Source organism: Rhinichthys klamathensis, unplaced genomic scaffold (assembly GCF_029890125.1).
Source record: "Rhinichthys klamathensis goyatoka isolate OS25496 unplaced genomic scaffold, OSU_Roscu_1.1 h1tg000585l_1, whole genome shotgun sequence".
In the NCBI taxonomy this organism is placed as follows: domain Eukaryota; kingdom Metazoa; phylum Chordata; class Actinopteri; order Cypriniformes; family Leuciscidae; genus Rhinichthys; species Rhinichthys klamathensis.
The window spans coordinates 486,287-508,248 of NW_026607045.1; the positions used below are offsets into that span (position 1 = coordinate 486,287).

The 21,962-nt window shown below is 43.9% G+C and overlaps 1 protein-coding gene across 27 annotated transcripts in view; it reads left to right on the forward strand.

The window, feature by feature from the left end:
• dlg2 (discs, large homolog 2 (Drosophila)) overlaps positions 1-21,962 on the forward strand; it is a 298,249-nt gene that overhangs the window by 42,731 nt on the left and 233,556 nt on the right. For 26 of the 27 annotated variants that reach the window (XM_056240225.1, XM_056240227.1, XM_056240214.1 and 23 more), the window contains one exon: positions 14,880-14,945. In XM_056240225.1, the coding sequence (XP_056096200.1) occupies positions 14,880-14,945 (66 nt within the window). Of the gene's footprint in view, positions 1-14,879; positions 14,946-21,153; positions 21,241-21,962 lie in introns of those variants that run through there. The other variant, XM_056240241.1, reaches the window with a different exon arrangement.

Sequence of the window (21,962 nt, forward strand, 5' to 3'; positions counted from 1 at the left end):
TAGACTCTGCGCTGAAACAGTCGCAGCACTGCAGTTTCTGCTCTGTTCCTGCTACGTACTGCCGCAACTGTTAACATGGTTGGCGAAAAAAATATGCACTGCTTACGCATCCAGTGTGAAACAGGCCTTAATTTGCTGCTTTGGAAACACAAAGTAGCCATAAATGAAACGGTTGTTGGCATACAGTAGAGTAAAAATATAGGTCATGACATGAGAAATCAAATTTGCCTTGTTCTTTTGACATATAAGAGGTCTTTGTATCATTAAAACATCCTGCAAGTTTCATAGCTTAAAACGTCCTCCTCATTATAAACAAAGCAATTATTTACTCAAGCTCCAAAAATGGCTTGTTTGGTTATTGTGGGATTTGTGACATCACACAGGCAAATAAATATGCATATGCCTGCCTCCAGAGCAAAACATTGATGAATAATCATTGATGAGCAAAACGGAATCTGAATATCTGGACTTGTCCAGTGACTACTGAGAAAGATCAGCTGACAACAGGGGAAAGTCCTTGTGGCAGCACGGAGAGACGGCTGACAGGAGGGAATAGACCACATTGGGACAGTCACGGGTTAGCTTCCCATTTCTGTAGTTTCCCATGCTTCGCAGTATGTTGGAAACGTCTCCGGTTACTTTCGTAACCTCGGTTCCCTGAAAGGCAAGGAACGAGACATTACGGATGTCGTATATGGGAACTCCTCTCATCCTTCACTTCCGCTGAAATCTTATAGGCTAACGCCAGCAGAGCTGGCCAATTGACGGAAATATGCAAATACTGAACTTCGTAGCAGTAATAAGCAAGTGCAGCGTCAATTCCTTTCAGAATGGAACAAAAAACGCTAAATCAATAGCGAACACGGCGGCGAGCGTAATGTCTCGTTCCTTGCCTTTCAGGGAACCGAGGTTACGAAAGTAACCGGAGACGTTCCCTATCAAGGCTACGGAACTCGACATTACGGATGTCGTATATGGGAACTGTATAGAATCCCGCCGTGGCAGCAAACAACCACTGACAACAGACCCAATACCAAAACCGCCCCTCCCCAGTATGGAAGCGTCTGATAGGCCGAGATTGACCAATAGCGAACCTCTAACCTCTGATTGGCCCAAGGGGACCAATCACAAGCTCACAAACACTACCAGAATTTGCATATCCCGAGCAGTATAACCGGGGGAAGTTTGCACTGTCGAAAAACAGGGCAATAATAACAGTAAGAGAAGGTCAACGCATAGCGGTGACAACAGTACAAACACACAAATAGCACACAGAACAACTCATAAGCAAAGCGCAGAGCAGCTCTATCCAGTGCTGTGTGTGCAATCAACTCACCGAAAGCACTTGAGACGCTACAGAGGGCAAATCCAACTTGTAAAACCTGGCAAACGTGTTCTGAGAAGACCAGCCAGCCGCAAGACATAAATCCTGAATAGACATACCCTTAGTCCAAGCCAACGAGGAGGCAATTGCTCTAGTCGAATGGGCCTTGACGTTAAGGGGGCATTCCTGCCCCAGGCAATCATAAGCCAAAACAATAGCGTCCACAATCCAGTGAGCAAGCCTCTGTTTAGAGACCCCCCGTCCCTTGTTGCACCCACCAAAGCACACAAACAGCTGGTCCGATTGTCGAAAAGCTGCCGAGCGAGAAATGTATTCCCTGAGCGCTCTGACTAGGCAAATAGCACTTTGAGCAACCGAATCCTGAGAGGTTGATGGCTCAGTGGACAGGGCAGGCAGAGAAACAATCTGCGCTCTGAACGGGGTATTGAGCGACTTAGGAACGTAACCCGGCCTCGGTCTGAGAATTATATTACAGTTTCCCAGTCCAAAGCGAATACAATCTTCACTTACCAAGAAAGCCTGTAAATCCCCAACCCGCTTCGCCGAGGCGAGAGCGAGGAGCAGTGCTGTCTTAACCGATAGCTCCTTAATGGCAATCGAAGCTAAGGGCTCGAAAGGCGGTCGCGACAAAGCGTCCAAGACCAACGTTAAATCCCACGGCGGCACCGAAGGCGGCCGTGCAGGGCATAATCTCCTAGCTCCCTTGAGGAACCGTGTCACCGACGCATGTCTACCGATAGACTGTCCGTCAACAGGGGGGTGAAACGCGCCAATAGCGGCCACATATACCTTCAGAGTGGATGGTAGGCTCCCTTCGTCCATCCTGTACTGAAGGAAGCGTAGAATAACCGACACAGAGCAGTTCGCTGGGTCTATACCGACATTCTGACACCATTTCGAGAACACACCCCACTTCAAAGCATACAGGCGCCTGGTGGACGGAGCTCGCGCCTCCGCGATGGTATTCAAAACACGCGCGTGCAGCGTGTCCTGCCCGCTCAGCGACCCTGCAGCGGCCACACATGCAGGTTCCACAGCCCGGGGTTGGGATGCCAGATCGTTCCGCTCGCCTGAGACAGAAGGTCCTTCCTGAGCGGAATCTCCCATGGCTGTCCTGCCAGTAACTCTACCAGATCCGCGAACCAGGGCTGATTCGGCCAGTTCGGGGCTACCAGAGTGACCGCCGCCTTCTCCTCCCTGATTTTGCACAACACCATGGGCAAAATTTTCACTGGAGGAAAAGCATAGAGGCGGACTCTCGGCCATCGCGCGGTCAGCGCGTTTACCTCCCGGGGGGAACGAGACAGCGAGAATAACATCTGACAATGCGCATTCTCGCTCGTCGCAAAGAGGTTGACCTCCGCTCTGCCGAAACGATTCCATATCAGCTGAACCGTCCCGGGGTGAAGCCTCCACTCCGCTTGGGGAATCCCGCTTCTCAAGAGCATATCCTCCCCGCGATTCAGAACGCCGGGGATGTGAGCCACTCTCAGCGAGAGGAAAAATCGGTCCGCCCATAGGGAAAGGCGCGCTCTCATTCTCACTGAATCCCAAGCACACTCCCAGGAATGTTGTAGTCTGGCTCGGTGTGAGCACACTTTTCTGGACGTTCACCCTCAAACCGAGCATCTCCAGGTGTCGAAGGAGGGCTTCCACATGGCTGACCAGCGTTTCTCTCGACTGCGCGAGAACCAGCCAGTCGTCCAGATTAGGGGTCGACCGATTATCGGCCTGGCCGATTATCGGCGCCAATATTAAGCATTTTTATGGTTATCGGTATCGGCCATTTTCAAAACCGATTTGCCGATAAAATAATTTTATTTTGAAATGCGCTATATTTGGCTCTGACGCAGCCAACTTTGTCGGATCTCACCACTCTGTAGACTAGACTAATGTCCCCGCACATCTGATTTGTTGGGAGTCACGAGTCCGGCCAATCAGCGTGGAAAGCTGAGGCACTGAAAGTGTTGTACTCTCACACCGAGAGAGCACTCGCTGACTAGAGCTGCTTCACTGATCACACTTCAGTTGTCTCTCAAAGTTAAGGCAGCAGCAGACTTTGCTGAAGAAGCAATAGATTACTACACTGAAGTTGCAAAATACCGTCCTCAATATAATAGATCCCTGTGATTTCCGCGATGCAGAACAGACGGAGTCGCGGAATCCAGTCATAAAAACGGAATTTACTGTATAAAGCGGAATATCACGGAATTTGTCAACTTTTTGATGAATTAATAAAAAGCAGGTCAGTACAAATCAAACCGCAAAAAGACTATTTAAATATGAATCCTGCGTGTCTCTAACGTTAAATGAATGGCGCAGACGCGTGATTTCAGTTACCACACACACACACACACACACACACACACACACACACACACACTGGAGAACGCGTGACGCTTGCGCTGTTTTCAGCCTCAGCCGCATCATTATATGAGGACATGATTGCATAAACATCATCTCCAGAGCCGCTTAGTCACTTCATGAGCTTTTTAATGCTTCAACTGAGAAAAGTTATCGAGATATCATAAACACACAGAAACTCAAAGATCTCCACGGCAACCCGTCAAAATAAAAGTTCGGTTTTTCACAAGGCCCTAAAAATTTAATTTTTGTTAAACTGTAAATAAATTGAATAAGTTTGATTTTAATTAAATAGAAATGCTTTTTGATTACTAAAATTTTATTTAAAATTAAAATAGTCTTTAAGTTTTACAAAATGTTTATAGAATGCTGCTGGGTGCTCCCTGCACTTTTTACAAGTTATTATTATTAATAACAGTTCTCAGATTCAAAGATATGTTTAAAATCATTTAAAGAAAGTATTTGTCAAAACCCTTTGTTATTCTTAATTTTGACATTAATTTACAGTTTTACACCAGACATAGCTATAATATATATATATATATCGGTTCAAAATATCGGTTATCGGTCTATTTGACCTGTAATAATCGGTATCGGCATCGGCCCTGAAAATCACATATCGGTCGACCCCTAGTCCAGATAGTTCAAGACACGCATCCTGCTCGATCTGAGGGGTGAAAGTGCCGCGTCCACGCATTTCGAAAACGTTCGGGGGGCTAGGGCTAGTCCAAACGGGAATTTTCGAACGCAAACCTCAGGAATCGCCTGTGACGCTTTACTATCTGGATATGAAAGTAAGCGTCCTTTAAATCCACTGAAGCGAACCAATCCCCGGGGCGAATTTGCGCCAGGATTTGCTTCAGAGTAGTCATCCTGAAGGCGCGCTTGTGAAGCGCTCTGTTGACCGGTTTCAGATCCAGAATGGGGCGGAGACCCCCTCCTTTCTTCGGTACAACGAAGTAGCGGCTGTAGAATCCGTCCTCCCACTCTTTCGGGGGAACCGGTTCTATAGCCTTCTAATCGAGCAAGCTGCACACTTCTTGCCTCAGCACGTGAGCGTTTTGGGGCAAAGTTAATGACTGAATTACACCGCGGAAGCGGGGTGGTCTGCGTTCGAACTGAAGTGTGTATCCGCGCCGAATTATATTCAACACCCACGGCGAAATGCCCGGAATAGCTTCCCACGCTGCCTGAAAACAACTGAGTGTGGGCTGATCTAAACCTGCGGTCATCGCCGCTGCGGTCATCGCCGCTATGTGAGGGCTGGGAATATTTATTGACCGTGACTCTGCGCTGCTCGAAGGCAGGGCGGGTAACACAGTGTGTGGTGCAAGAGGAGAAAAAAGCTCTGTTTGTGAAGTAGTGATCTGCTTTATTTTTGAACAAGAAACAACATTGACAACATTCACAAAACAACTGCACGCGTCGCTCGCAGAACGCCGAGGGACCAAGTGCATTAGAGCGCGCCGCTTGGACGCGGGGCCGACCTGGCGCTCTCTTCTCCTCTTGCCCGAGCGGTCAGGACGACTACTTAGGCTTCGCAGGGATGCGGTGGGCTTTCTGCGCGGGCTCCTCTGCGTCCTCTTGCTGCCCGCTCCATGCCACTGGCCACTACGGCCTCTACGGGCATCCGGTCTCGGGCGGGGCGCTGCCTGTCTTCTAGCCGCGGCCTGAGGTTGGCGGCCCGTGGCGGAAGACGAACGAGAGCGAGGCTGCGGCGGCACCCTCCGAGGAATCACGTGGCTCATGGCTTTCGCTTTCTTCTGCGTCTCGGAGTAACGCTCAGTGACTTTCTCCACGGCGTCTCCGAACAGGCCTGCAGGGGAGATCGGTGCGTTCAGCAGCGTCTTCCTATCGGCCTCCTGTACGTCCGACAGGGTGAGCCACAGGTGTCTGTGGAGGACCACCAGGAACCCCATCGAGGAACGGCCAATTGCTTGGGCCGAACGCTTCATGGCCAGGAGCGCGAGGTCCGCGTCGATAGAGGCGGCGTCAGCGTCAGCGTCGATAGAGGCGGCGTCATCCAGAGACTTGAGTTGCTTAGCCTGCAGCACTTGGAGAACGGCCATGGCATGCAACGCAGAAACCGCCTCCCCCGCGGCACCGTAGGCCTTGTTAGCTTGGTGGGCTGTAAATCTGCAGGCTCGGGACGGCAGGCTGCGTTCCGAGCCCAGGGCGGGAGCCGACGGGCAGAGGTGCGCGGCGACGGTCTCCTCGACGGGGGGGGATGCGGAGGTAGCCGTTGTCCCCCGCCTCGTCCACGGGGGCAAACATGGCTTGGGTGGAAGTGAGGGTGCGCGCCGATTGCGGGGCCACCCACGACTTCACCACGTGCTCATGCACGTCAGGAAAAAACGGTGTTCCTCTTTTCGAAGCGGCCTGACGGCGGCTCGATTGGAGGAACCACGTATCCAGTTTGCTCTTTGAAGGTTCGTCGGGAGCCTTCCACGACAGGTCCAGTTCCTCGACGGCCTTCGAGAGGATACGGAAGAGCTCGTCCTGCAGGTCCGCCGGGGTCTCTTGCTCCGCGGCCTGCTCCGCATCCCAGTCGTTCTCGGAGGCAGACAGAGACATGGAGTCGTCTTCCTCACTCGCCCCGAAGGAAACGAAGTCAGCGACCTCGCGAGGGGTCTGAAAGGTGGGGTCGGGAAAGCTCACCGGGGGACGAACCTCGACTCCGCGGTTGGGGGGGGGGCTACCAGCGGCTCAGTGGCGGCGGTAGGCCCGATCCCCGCTGCTGCGCGAGCCTCTTCCCTCCTGGCTTTGAGAGCTCGAAGAGACATGTCCGCGCAGTGGTCGCAGGACCCTCCGTCCCTGAGGGCTGACTCGGCATGGGCCAGCCCCCTACACGCAACCAGGGTTCTAAATTAACTTTTTTGATCACCAGCCAATGTGGCTGGTAACTTTCTAAAGTTACCAGCCATTTAGGATTTCCACTAGCCAAATTTTTTCCGGTGAAAATAAGTGAAATTATGAGTGCTACTGAATGCATTTGAGCATTTTATTAACATTGTTGGCATGAAAAACACATATAAAAGTACAATACAACACAGAAAGTGCAAACATTTCATTTCAAGTTTGGGATCTATCTATCTATCTATCTATCTATCTATTAGGGATGTGCACGAATATTCGAATTTTCGATCTGTAATTATTATTCAAAAAATAAAATACTATTAGAATTTAAATTTTTTTCTTAAATTTTTTTTCGCAGTTATAATTAAATGCACTGGGTGGAGCATTTAACAAGTGGATTGTATTTGATCACATAATGTCATTGTCTGCCTCGCGAAGTTTGGAATTACTTGATTATCAAATGATAGCCTATTACAAAATGGAATTACGTTTAATCAATTATTTATTAATTAAACTGAGTTATCATAATATCACCGACACCACCACAATGAGAAATAACATGAAATCCAAAGAAACAGCAGTCGACTGAGGAAGACTGTGTCCATCACTGCATTAACCACTTCCTTTAAGTTTCGTTGAGGGATACAGAAAACGCAAAGTGCTGTTACTTCACTTTGCACACACACGCGTCTCTGCAACGTCTGTGTCAGCGCAGCGCGTTTTCTCACTCGAGCATGTGGATATTATTGTTTTTGTCAACATGAACGTGAAACAATATAAACACGATAATCATATGCTGACTCGAGTATGTACGTTCTGTGTTTTTTTGTGCGTTTTTTCCCGGTTTGCGCTGCTTGAGCTTAAATGCTTTTGTTGTTTATATTTTTTTTTTACACACATTGTTTAATGTTTTCAACTAAAATAAAACCTTAAGATATATAGGCTAGTTGTGTATATTGCCTAATGTATAAGCTTGTTCAGAAATAATGACAAAAACCTTAAACTTAAAAAAATAACGTATCTCTCGTTAAACGACATTTAAATTTAAACCCAGAAGTCTGTCCCAACCACCGCCGCATTTAGTTTAATCTTAACTTTTTACTTTAGCTACTTTACTAGCTCCCTCCTCTTTCAGTCTATGCTCCCTGCTCTGGCTCGTTCTTCATCTTCCCTGTGTTTTCTGGTGGCGGACGCTCCGTTCGTTTCCATGATCATTTCTCGCGCATGCTTCACTGCAAACTGCGCGCAGCCAATGGGCGTATGAAACGTCATCACGTAGTATTACGGCACAGTGTTCATGGGAAATGTAGGAAGTACTGCCAGAGGGATAAATGACCGAGAACAGAGCCTTATGGATCACCGGCCAAACTGGCTAGTAAGTTTTTATTAACACCCGCCAAAATGAATTTTAACCCGCATTTGGCGGGTTGGCGGGTGTTAATTTAGAACCCTGCACGCAACGCAGAACAGGTGCGTCGCGGGGGGCAAGATGTGGCAACGAGCACAAGTTGCAGTTAGTTGCCATCGGATGCAGGAGAAAGTGCAAGTATCTCGGCGCAACTTCAACAACGGCGAAATAATCCAAGTTGTAGTGTAGTATCAGCTTTCTAGCACACGATTTGAGCGTGAAGAGAGAGATTCTGAAGGCAATTGACGCTGCACTTGCTTATTACTGCTACGAAGTTCAGTATTTGCATATTTGCGTCAATTGGCCAGCTCTGCTGGCGTTAGCCTATAAGATTTCAGCGGAAGTGAAGGATGAGAGGATTTCCCATATACGACATCCGTAATGTCGAGTTCCGTAGCCTTGATAGGTAACACCCGCTTTAGCAACAGAAAGGCAACATATAAGAATACCCCTAGAGTCTGCGAGAGCGGGGGCGGAAGATGATTCATTGACTGACAACATGATAACGACAGGACTGGAAACGACTACGAGTAATGAGAGCACAGCACAAGAGAACACCACAGCAACTGTCACAAGTTCCGCTGTAACGGCGGGCCACAAACAGATGCAGGTATGTGTTTGTGGTTGGAGGAAAGTTACATCACACCATGGGTTGAGGATCCACCAGGGGAAGAAGGGGTGTTTGGGTATAGAGAGACAGAGGCCTCGCATTGATCACTTTCTGCGCAACCATAGCTTGCAGTGCATCAGTACCACTGTCATGGAGGATGTAAACTCAAGCACCGAAGTAACAACTAAGGTGGAACCAACAACAGGAATGGAACTCACCCAGCCTCCCAGACCTGCAGTCGAGAGGAGACTGCCAGGGCACAGATCGTATGTGAAGTGACAAGAAATTGTGGGAAACAGTGAATACTGACCTTACCTTGATCCTCGAAAAACTTCGAGGCACAGTGGAGAAGTTGGAAAGGATGGGGGACATCATTTATGAGTACGGGGTAGAAAGTTTTGGAGTGCAAGAGGCAAAAGGCGGGAGAAAGGTCCCAACCCCACCAGTTTCCAGGAGGCAACAAGAACTCAAGCGCCTCGTTCAAGAAAGGAGACAGCTTAAGAAACAGTGGAAGAAGGGCTCGGAGGTGGAAAAAGAGGGCAAAGAGGCACTTCAGGCTGACATTAAAACCGGGTTGGCATCCCTCCGTAGAGCAGAGAACCTACGGAAACGCAGAAGGAAGAAAGAGCAAACTAGAACTCGATTCTATAAAGATCCCTTCAAATTCCTTAAAAGTCTCTTCACGAAGGAAAAAAGTGGAGCTCTAAAAACAACAAAGAAAGACCTAGAGGAGCACCTGAGAATAACAAACTTTGACTCAAAGCGCCATGAACATCTGGCCATCCCATCAGATATCCCACCCATTGAACCCCCGGAACATCATATTGAAACCAGCCCTCCGACATGGAAAGAGGTGGAAAACATAGTTCGACGGGCAAGATCAGCATCAGCCCCGGGGCCAAATGGAGTCCCGTACAAAGTGTATAAGAACGCACCAGACGTCCTGAGGTTCCTCTGGAGGCTTATGAGAACGGCTTGGCAAAAGAAGATAATACCCAAAGTGTGGCGTAGGGCAGGCGGGGTCCTGATCCCTAAGGAGAAGGATGCAGTGAACATCAGCCAATTCCACCCAATTTCCTTACTGAATGCCGAGGGTAAAATCTTCTTTAGGGTCATTGCCCAGAGGATGGCCGTGTTCCTGCAAAGGAATGCGTACGTTGATACATCTGTACAGAAGGCAGGAATATCAGGGTTCTCTGGCTGCTTGGAACATTCCAGCATGATCTGGCACCAGATCCAAATGGCCAAAGTGGAGAAAAGGGACCTCCATGTAGTTTTCCTCGACCTCACCAATGCATTTGGTTCTGTGCCCCATGAACTCCTGTGGTCTACCTTCAGATTTTTCCACATACCGGACACCATCACAACCCTGGTGAAGGCGTATTTCCAGGATCTGCAGTTCTGTTTCACCACCTCAGAGTTCACCACCTCATGGCAATGCCTGAGGGTGTACTCACACTAGCCAGTTTGAACCGTGCCCGAGTGCGTTTGACCACCAAAGCGCGGTTCGTTTGACTAGTGTGAGTGCTCCGAACCGTGCCCGGGCGCGGCTCGATTAGCCGGCCCTGGCCCGCTTGGAAGAGGTGGGCCAGAGCACGGTTCAGTTGGACTCGGGCGCGGTTCGCATGCAGTGTGAGCGCTAACCGTGCTGGAGCACGGAACAGGACGCGTGACGTCATGGTTTTGCGACGCTCCAAAACCAACACAGTCCGTAATCAAAGCTGCAAAGTCCTTGCTGCACTTCAGCTGGTACCTTGCAAACCTCCTCATACGAGCAGCACGATTACGTGAAAATTTTCGCGCCACTAAGGCGACGCATCTGTTTAACAACAGGCTGTGAGAGGGCTGTGGACCACCGTGGACCAAACGACACAAAATTATCCACAAAGAAAACAGAGCGATGGACTCCATTGTGTTCAGAGAGCGCCGCTCTTCTTGTTTATCCCGAAACCGTCGCACGCACCATAATGACGTAAGCGTGCTCCGGCACGAATGCTGAAACCCTATGTGAGTGCAGGCCAGAGGGGGAGTGGGGAGGGGGGACAATCGTACTCGGGCCCGGTTCATGGCAACCGTGCCTAGTGTGAGTACACCCTGAATGTAGGTATAATGGCGGGATGTACAATTTCTCTGTTAGCATTCATAATGGCAATGGAGGTTATCATCAGATCCTCAAAATGGGTTGCTGGTGGACAGCGAGTCGACTCTGGCTTCCGTCTCCCTCCACTTAGAGCCTACATGGACGACATTCCACCACTGTTCCATACACCATGAGACTGCTCAGAAAACTCGAGGAGAACATCAGCTGGGCCCGTATGAAGATTAAACCATCTGAATCACGCAGCATCTCGATTGTGAAGGGAGTACTCTCTGACCTGAAATTCTTCATCGGAGATGACCAAATCCCAACAGTGTCTGAGCAGCCAGTAAAAAACCTTGGAAGGTGGTATGATGCAAACCTGAAGGACAAAGACCAGGTGCAACAGCTGCGCAAAGACATCAGTAGTAGCCTACAGTCCATCGACAACACCCAGCTACCTGGAGAGTCAAAGGCCTGGTGTCTGCAGTTTGGTCTCCTACCCCGGGTGTTGTGGCCCCTAGCAGTCCAGGAGGCAACAGCAGCCCTCAGACATGCTGATATTGTGGGTCATGTTCAGCAAGGGAGAGGAGGCCTTGGGTTAACTAGCCGTGCTGTTTGGAGTAAGGCCACTGCAACAGAGCGGCGGCAGATGGTTGTGCAGGAGGTACGCCATCAGGAGGAGGCTGCAAGGTGGGCCAAGGCAGTCTCTCTTGCCAAACAGGGACAGTGGACTCGATGGGACAGTGTGGAGAAGAGGAAGATTAGCTGGAAGGATCTGTGGGCCATGGAAGCGAGGCGGTTGAGCTTTTCCATCAGAACAACGTATGACGCCCTTCCAACACCAGTTAATCTTCACCAATGGTATGGTGAAGATCCAGACTGTGCCCTCTGTTCCATGCCAGCCAACCTCAGGCATATTCTCACAGGGTGTAAAACAAGCCTCACCCAAGGACGCTACACTTGGCGTCACAACCAAGTCCTAAAAAACCTTGCGTCCGCCCTGGAGGACAAGCGAGCCGCGACCAACTCCCTACCACCCCCAGCAGCATCACACCCCTTTTGTCTGTGAAGGGGAAAAACCACCAAAGAGCAGCTCTACACCATCAGAGCGAGACCAGCTGCGCCTGGCCCGCGACTGGAAAATGCTAGCTGACATTGGTCGGCAACTTGTGTTTCCTCCGGAGATCGTAACCACCACCCTAAGACCTGACATGGTGCTCTGGTCCAGTTCACTCAAGAAGGTCTTCATTATTGAGCTCACAGTACCCTGGGAGGACTCAGTAGGTGAGGCTTATGAGCGAAAACATCTGCGCTATGGCGATCTAGCTACAGAAGCACGGTATCATGGTTGGAACACAGAAGTCTGACCAGTGGAGGTGGGCTGCAGAGGTTTTGTGGCAACATCTACAACCAGACTGCTTAAAGACCTGGGAATTAAGGGGCAGAGCCAGCGTTCGGCAATTAGAGCTGTATCGGAGGCGGCAGAAGGTAGCAGTCAGTGGCTCTGGATGAAGAGGAAAGACCCCAGCTGGGCCCCGAAATGAGAGGGCCAGGAGGTATGCGGTCAACAATGCTTGACTCAGGGAGGAGGACGCCCCTGCCATGCATAGTCCCATGGGATGTTGGCTATCAACAACAAGGCAACTCCTATGACTAAATGGGAATGGGACGCAAGCGTAGGATTGATCACCCTGTCGCTGGCCGCCTGTGGGGTGGGTGTATAGTGTGAAAGGCCGAAACACCCTAGGAACCAAAGGTACACGACTGACGATGCGCTCCCCAAATTTCACGATGGGTTCCCCAAATTTCATCAGGCTCAGTGTTTCATGAACTCTTGGAAGTGCTTGCACAAAGGATAGTAACATCTCATCCTTTGTTCTTGGAATTGCATCATTGCACCATAGGCCCTGCCCACTGGCATTCAGTTGCTTAACTGCTGACACTTGCCTACAACGGATACGAGTGTCCCGTTGTGTTGTCAAAAGCAGATAAAACCCATTATGATAAAAATATACAGATGCCCGTTCACTTTCTGACACACTCCATGTGCTTGAGTCTAATAAAACAATCCATGTCATGACCCCTTTAAATTTGTTCTTGGAAGTATTTGAAGAGAAATGTTTAAGTTCATATTGAAAGCTCTTATTTTTTGTGGATTTTTGCATCTTGACAAATCGAGACATTTTTGAGATATCTTCTGAAACTGCAGAAGACATATATATGATTCTGGCGATTAAAATTCTGCTTTCCATTAAATCCTGTTTCTGCTCTTGGGCAAAATATAAACCTTAAAGAAATTGAGAAAAATTGAGAAAATCAAATTTTCTCCCGAAATGGCTGGAAAAGCACCCTTTGAGTGTGTTTGAGGCCTTGTCTGTCATGTGCCGTGATGAGGTTGAGTGGAAAGGCTTGTGACAGAATAATTAAAGGCAATAAATGAAGTTGTAGATAGGCTATGTGAAGAATACAAATGGCTCCAAAGCTGTATGCAGGCTTTGTCTTCTCAGATGCTGGTGAATTCCGCAGCACTGCTTAGGTCTGCTGACGCATCAGCGCTCACAAAAGCATCAATTGTGTCAATCAAACACCTACTGATAAAATGTTACAAGTATACTAGAGACTTGTGTGATTAATGAATCTAATTTTCTGAGGAAGTGAGATTATACTGGACTGAATTATACTGCTCAGCGGATTTCATTTAAAAATGCATAGCAGAAGGATTAAAGCTTCTTGTATTTTCAACTGCATAGTTAAATGCAAAACTTCATTTCAGTTTTTAAATATGCATGATTTTAATGTATTGATAAGTGTTTTTATTTATTGTTTTGTATTTTACCAGGTTGATAAGATGTGTGTATTATTGTACCAGTGTAAATTTAGACTGATGTTTTTGTTGTTGCATACAGCCACTAGGGGGAAGCTGTCTTTGTGTGAACTGTGTGTCTTGATCCCAGTGTCTCATGGTCTTATAGGACAGAAGGACATCATCTTAACATCAACAGCATCTTTAAATCTGTAGATATCTTCACTGAGCCTTTAAACTTTAACATACAAAAATATTTACATACTACAGTTAACAATAACGTATATTGGCTATATCAGTCGTCATTGTGTGTCTTTTCTTGAGGAAATTAATCCTATATTCCGCAAGGATGCATTAATTGTCGTCTTTATTTATTTAAAAAAGACATTTATAATCAGACAAAATATTTCTATTTCAAATAAATACTGTTCTTTTAAACTTTGTTCATCAAACAATCCTGAAATAAATGTATCAGTTTCCACTAAAATATTAAGCAGCTCAATTGTTTTTTAACACTAATAATAATAAGAAATATTTCTTAATATATCAGCATATTCAAATGATTTCGGAAGGATCATGTGACAGGGAAGACTGGCGTAATTATGATGAAAATTCAGCTTTGCCATCACAGCAATAAATTACTTAATTTTAAAATATATTAAAATAGAGAACAGCTATTTTTAAATTGTAATAATATTTCACAATGTTAAAGTTTTTACTGTATTTTGATCAAATAAATGTAACCTTGGTGAGCATGAGACTTTTTTCAAAAACAAAAAAATATTTTATTAAAAAAAAAAATATTATTTCTCGTTTTAAAACAACTTTCTTCAAATATGGACATTCTGAGTGTCTGTTTTTAGTATAGTATTTAGATTAAAGTATTTTGAACTGAATTTAAAATAGAAAGGCTCACAGTCACATATCATGGTCTTCAGGATGTTAATCATTTATTTGGCTCGCATACGTATGTGAGTGTGAGTGTGATGTTATATAAGGGTTGTGTTTGTGAATTTTCAGACTGATGCGTCTGGCCTTCTCTCGTTCTTCAGCCTTATACATTATACATTATCTGTTGACAGAATTCCCAAGCAGAATTTTAACTTTATTCTGTGACTTCAGATAAAATGCTCTTTAAATAAATGTATAATGTAAAAAAGCAATATCTCCCTTGAAATCCTGCTGCTTATCTGAATATCCTCCATGCTCTTGAATATCAACAGCTCACTTGCTTGTGTGGGAATGTTTGAATATCAATATTGAAGTGAATATAAATAAGATCAATATCAAATGTTACATTAATGTTCCAAAAACATTACTCATATGCTTAAAGTGAAATACTTCTGGAGTCGACTAGACATTAGAGATGTAGAAGTAGATGACTTCTGAAAGTGTGTGTGTTTTTGTCCCCAGCTGAGAGGGAAGAGCCACATGGAGCTGACCGTGGAGGAGCCTGCTGTAGGAACCAACAATACAGAGGTGAGAAACAGTCTTCCCACACTCTGTTCAATTTTCTGACAGATGCAGATTGTCATATGGCAGTTTTTACCACAGCTACACATGAGTAATGCAGGCAGAGAGGTTTTTCCCTTCGAATGATTTATTTGCACTTGGAGGGACGCCATAGACTGTTGATAAGTGCTTTATTGATTAAAAACAGTGAGAGGTTTTGAGATGAGTTTTTCATAAGACTGCAGTCCATTATCAGAATCAACATGCGTGGACATTTTCTGAGTCCTTGAGTGTTTATCACTTTACAGTACATACTTATTGTTTGCACTACTGGATCTAAAATAAAATAAATAATTATGAGAACCAGAGTTATTTATATGCTATTATAGTATTTATTAAGATGTTGAATTAGCTTTTTAGTATTATTTATATACTATTTTAGTATTTTATAAATATTTTTATTTTTTATTTTTATATCGTCGGTTTTTGTTTTAAATTTAGCTTAAGCTTTTGTCATTTATTTTATTTATTTTTAATTATTAGTTTATATACTTCTATTTAGCTTTATTTTATTTTTATAAATTATTTTTATTATATTTTTATTTTATTTCAGTTAGTTGCCAAGGCAACATTTAATAAAAAAAAAGTATTTAAGTTTAATGGAATAGTTATATTTTATTTCAGCTTTCTATAAGTTAATGAAAACATTTTATTCTAAGTTTTGGTTAACAAGTGTGATTGTAAATCTTCAGTTACAATTGGAAATGTGCCATATTACAAAACTTAAATGCACTGTAAATTAAATTTATATTGTCTTTATCTGCAACCCTTAACATACATTTGACTGTCTATTTCTTCTATAATGTCCATCTGTTTTTTATTTTATTTTTTAGAAACAAATTAGAGAAAGCGTATTGCAGTATTTAACTGCTGTATTAAAGTTATCTGTGGTTGGTGATAGCAATAATAAGTGACTTGTTCTCTTTTAGAGAAAGCCTTCTTAATTATCTTTACACTGATTGGCAAGGGAACTCCTAGCACCAACGGGACTTGAAATATGTGTCACTTAATTTAAACCACATTTAAACATCTGGTTTCTCAGAGAAGTTTGAATCCAAACGTCAGACATTTTTCTGGCATTTTCTGCAATCTCAGAATTCAAAATTTTCATTGAAAATTGGCTTAAAAATTTAACATGATTATACACTGATGAGCCAGAGCATTTTGACCAGTCACAGGTAAAGTGAATATCATTGATCTCTTTGACAAGGGCCAAATTGTAATGGCAAGGCAACTGGGTCAGAGTATCTCTGAAATGGCAAAGCTTATGGGTTGCTCCCGGTCAGCAGTGGTGAGAATTTAGAATTGAACATTGGGACAAACCACGAACCGGCGACAGGGTGTTGGGCACCCAAGGCTCATCGATGCGTGAGGGCTAAAAAGCCTGTCCCTTCTGGTCCGAGCCAACAGAAGGTCTACTGTGGCACAAGTCACACAACATTTTAACGATGGTTATGGGAGGAATGTGTCACAACAGTGACAACACACAGTGCGTCGCATTCTGCTGCATAGCCGCAGACCAATCAGACTGCCTATGATGACCCCTGTCCACTATATAAGCGCCTAAAATGGGCATCAGGATCAGAACTGGACCTTGGAGCAGTGGAAGAAGGTTATTTTTGTCCTAAAATGTGTTTTGTGCATCCTGGAAAGTCGATTTAAAGTAACAACAGGTAACTTTTCAGCCTTCATAATATATTTCCAAGTCTCTTGTGATGGTACATCGACTTACAATAGGTTGAATGACACGTCTGCCATAGCCTGACGGGGTCTGTAGTGTTTTTAATCGTACTTTTAAACTTCGGGTTTCGGGTAGTAACCGGCGAACAAAGAGAACTACAAAATTCGACTGCTTTACGGCATATACGTCACTTCCACCACCACCCCCACTTCCTTAAAATCGGACTTGCGAGCCAAATGTTATAGTCATGGCCGAAGCAGCACAGAAAAACAAGAAAGCAAAGGTTTTATCGGAGCAAAGCAAAAAGAGAAAAAGAGAAAGTGATCGCGTTAAAGGCAGAACGAGGATCAACATTGCAGAGCTGCCAACTCTCACGCATTGGCCGTGAGACACCCGCTTTTGATTGGTTTCACACGCTCACACGCCACACACCCGGTTTCTCACGCTAAATTGTCAACCCGGTCGGTCAAATGCCTGAAAGATGAGTTTATCTATAGATCTCTACCTGTTGAGCCACTCGTGATCGACAAGTTATACCGCAAATTAGTTCAAATCTCCCGGAATCTAGAGCGAGCGCGCACGCGAGACAGAGACTGTGCTGCAACGCGCGCGGACGCCAGAGAGAGAAAGCGAGCGAGAGACCTTGCGTGTGCAGGGAGCATCGAACCCCCCATCGAAAAAAGAATGCCTCTCTCTAACCTCTCTAATTCGCTAGAGTAGTAGCGAATTATCAATCTGGTAGCTAGTAGACGATATTCTAGTTTTTGATGGTTAGCTATCGCGATAGTATTCTCGTTCTGATTTGAACTTTGCAATCGATGAAATGCCAATAGCAAATGTTTGACCTAAAAAGTGTAGTCTACTCAACATGTACAAAGAAAGGAGGAAGATTATTAATAAAATCATATTTTAGGATACCTAACATGTCTGTGATATTTGTTTATTTGTCTTGCCTCAAGCTATAATGCAAATCGATTTGTAAAATTTGCAGATTCATTTATGGTAGCTTGATATTATAATATTGACGATATATGGTTATTATCAACCACTCAAACATTGCATTGAAGTATCATATAGATTCAGTAAAACGGTAACCAATAGACTAGGCTACTATAATGACGCTGGCTTGTAAACGCGATCATTTGTCGTTATAAAAAAAATAAAACACATGAAATTATATTCATATGACATGCTGAAATATATGCCACTGTACCTGGGATGAAGACATTTCACACACGCGAGAACACCTGCATGTGACCTCCTCCTACAGTGTTCAGGGCTATCATGGTTGTCAACAAATGCACGTGCATGTAGGATGACAGTTTACGACAGTAGTAGAGGACAATACTGTTTCCCAACTGTAGGGGGAGCCCGAGAGCAAAAAACGACCTGTTGTTACTTTAAAATCAGTCTGGCGGCATTTGTCTGCATGCCATGTAATATTAGTGGGTGGCTTGTATCGAAAATTTAACTGTGTGTGTGTGGAGCCAGATTCTGCCTTTTCACCAGTACAGCTCCCATCTCGGAGGCGTGTTGATCTCCAGTAATTGCCACCACTGTCTAACTCAACCAGCTTGGATGCTCTCAGAATTTACACAGCAGTGAGAAATGCTTATGCATACAAGAACACAGGCTTATATTCTAAATCCCATTTCTAAACTATTTCAACACATACTGCATAGGGCGACACGTCACGTTATTGCTCTCACCTTGTGTTTATTTAAATTAGCGTCCACCATTTTATTAATTGTTCTGTTTTTTCTAAGCATGTGCTGCAGTTTTGTCATCTAATGCTTTAAATGCTTGCAGAATGAATTCTGATTTGCTGTTTCAATGATTTTTATCGTTCATCAGCTGGAAAAAAATGTTCTGAAAGTGATTCCCTATTCCCATTGTTTTTCTGTGCTGTTATAGTTGTGGTGTGGGCTCTGCATTTATTTTATATTTATATTTTAACATCAAATGGCAAACGTAATGAAAGCGGAACGAAACTGCGCTACTCATTATATTGTGCTTAACGGACCATTTATCAGTTCGGACCAGCAACATCTGTGCAGCGCGAGATCAAGCGACACTGTGCTAAGAGATCCAGTGAAGAAAACTTTTGAATTCGCCACTGAAGTAATAACATTGCTGCGAGATCTAGTGAGAAACATTCAAATTGCTCCGTTATTAACCGTAGATCTCTATTAGATCAAACAGCGCTAACGTGGGAACCAGGAGAAACGTGCTGTGAATGAACATGGATTTAATGTTGCACTTCAAAACTCAAATATTATATAAATATATATTTAAATGTTATTTTTAATGTGATTACCAAAACATTATTTGTTTATCATTCAAAGATTACCCCCATTTATAAACCTGAAAGTTTCAAGATGTAGGAAAACTCAAACTTATTTAAAAATAGTTTTTCTTTTAATAAATAGGAAATTTCTCTGGCATTTCTTTCTTTTTGCTGTATCGTATCGAACCGCAAATTTTGTGAACTGTTACACCCCTAATGTATATATATATATTCTCATTATTTTTTTTATACACTTTTAAAACATGTTTATTTTTTGTTTACATGCCTGCCGGGTATATTAAGTTGAGGTGCTATTTGTTTTTATATTAGACTTTTTCTATATTTACTGTTGCACTAAAGTCCAAAAGTGAAGATTTTATGTTATTTATTACTTGATTGTTCAAGCTACCTCACAGAAGTGCTCTGTTTGTTAACAGAGTTGTTGAATGTTAAAATAAGGTGAATTAAATAAAAAATAAGGAACATCCTGGATCTGTTTTTTCTCTCTTCTTTATTCTTTTTTTATGTATTATATAAGTATCGGATCGGGACTCGGTATCGGTAGATACTCAAAATCAAATGACTCGGACTCGAGGGCAAAAAAACCTGTTGGGGACATCCCTAATTTTAGAACTATGTCTTTGATATGTGTTATTGGTGACCCACATATACTCAAGTCTAAATCAAGGACTCTGAGTTTGAGACATCTGTGGCTTTTGTTTTTGAAAAGAGGGCAGAGCCAATTATAGGCAGGCACAAAGACAACCCCAAATATACCGTAGCTGGAATAATACAGAAAGAATAGAATTGTGGAAGTCCAGACATCAGGGTGGAGGTTGAAATGAGAGCTTTTGCTTTTTCTGAATGAATCTGTGGCGACTCCCTCTTTTGTTACTCAAGTGGGACATCTGAGCATCTTGAGGTCACTTGCAACACCTCACTTATAGATTCATACACACAGAGCCCTTGCGGCTCTACCAGATGTCTCGTCTGTACACATGAGAGAGCAGGACTGCCCGCAGGTGTCCCGTCTGTAAGCGTTTACAACGGCCCTGTGCCTTAGGTGCTCATACAGTCACGCGTACAATATGCATACCTTTGTTGTTGAGTCGGACTGTAATAGAGTCATCCAAAGAAAATGAGCTTACACTGAAATAGGGAGGGAGATCATCAAAAAAATTATTTCCTTAATCAGTATTGTTTTTCCAGTAAAAATATTGAAACGCACGTCATAGCTCAGTAGTTTGTGTGTGTATTTAAGCCCTGTGTTTTGATCAGGTCATTTGTCTGTTCAGTTGTTCTGAGTGCTTTGTTTCTTTGAGTTTATTTCTAATAAATCAACTACTGCTGCAAATAGGTGCACCTCTTTATTTTATTTTAATCAACCGTAAGTGTGTGACAAAAAAAAATGTTTTTGAAAGATTTGTCTTGTGTTCACCTGCATTTATTTAATCAACAAATACAGTAAAATATTATTACAATTTAAAATAACCACTTTCTATTTTAAAATAATTAAAAATGTAATTTATTAATGAAAGAGAAATATTTGTAACAAATGTTTTTTACTGTCAATTTATTTGTGCTAGCTAGCTGAAAAAAAAACAAAACATTTTTGAACAGTAGTGTTGTCATACTAAAAACACACATTAAAAATGATTACGATTTTTTTCCCCCAATGTGGTACATTTGCTGCAAACAGTTAGATAGACATAATTCAATTGAATATGAAAATTTGAGCCTACAACTGCTCCAGGCTATTTTTAAATGTTTCCATTAAGTTCTAGCTTTTCTTGTCCCATACCTGAACCGGGTTGTCTCACAGTAACAAACTGATGCCATTGTTTCTAATGTTTTAGAGTCCTATACTAGCCCATTAGTAACTTTAAAACATTTTTTGTGAATATGAGGGGCCTCTCTTCTGGAAACACGGTTAGCAAAGTGGACAGTGCTTCGAGTTCATGTAAGGAGAACACAAAACTAAACACTGTAACAGAAACTCTCTCGCCAAGTTCATGTTTGAGCTTCTGTCTCAATGTCCTGCCGACCTCGTTTCTTAATTATTCCCCTTTGTCTGTGGGAAAGTGTTGTGGAGAGGACGCTAAAGTACTCAGTCTATAATGTGATCCCTCAAAGCGGCTTTGAGGCCCATCTGCTGAAGGGCTTAGTATGTGTGTGTGTATTTGAAAAGTGAGTCGTAGAGCCATTGAGATGTCAGATGCAGAATGAAAGCCGTGATCAGGTTGCAGTTTTGCGAGGAGCTGGAACTGGAGGAGCGGACAGTGTACATACAGCAGGTAAGACTGACAGAAGAAGAGAACGATAAGAAAGATAGTAGGCCTGGGTACTAATACAGCTTAATAGAGATGGGGGAAGGGGTGCAGTCAGCTGGTCAGCATATTTTTCTTGGTCATTCAAGAACTGCCGCCCCTTGCCAGGCAATCCGGTGGTCATCAGCTGGAAAGCCATGTGGAATTTCAAGTGCTTGAAGATGCTTCGTAGATGAACTTTATGCATTTGTACAGATATGCCATGCTGTATGTTGCTAAGTTTTTCCCATTGAACACCAATATCTTTTTTTTTTTTTTACATAGACATTTTTCATACAACAACAGTTCAATTTGAATTAATTTTATTAAGAGAAACACCTTGATGTACCATCTTGTTTTCAAAGGGAGTCCCAACATATTCTAAATGATTCATTTACGATTCTGGAGATGATTTTCGATGTAGCAGCTAAGTAAGATCATCACATTTCAAAGGCTCCGATTTATAAATATATTTCAGAGAAGAATGGATGCACTGTTTATTTACACATGCACAGCTCATTGGTGTTTTCAGTGTCTACGCAGTATATTCTGCCCCACATGAACTCCATCACTGCACCTGCTCTGAGTTTGGGTCGCTTAGCACACATTTGGGAACACAACATGCACCACTCATTTCACCAGATTTGTTATGAAAAGCATTTTATAGACATGTAGCCCAGCTTTAAACTTAAATATTATAAATAATAGTT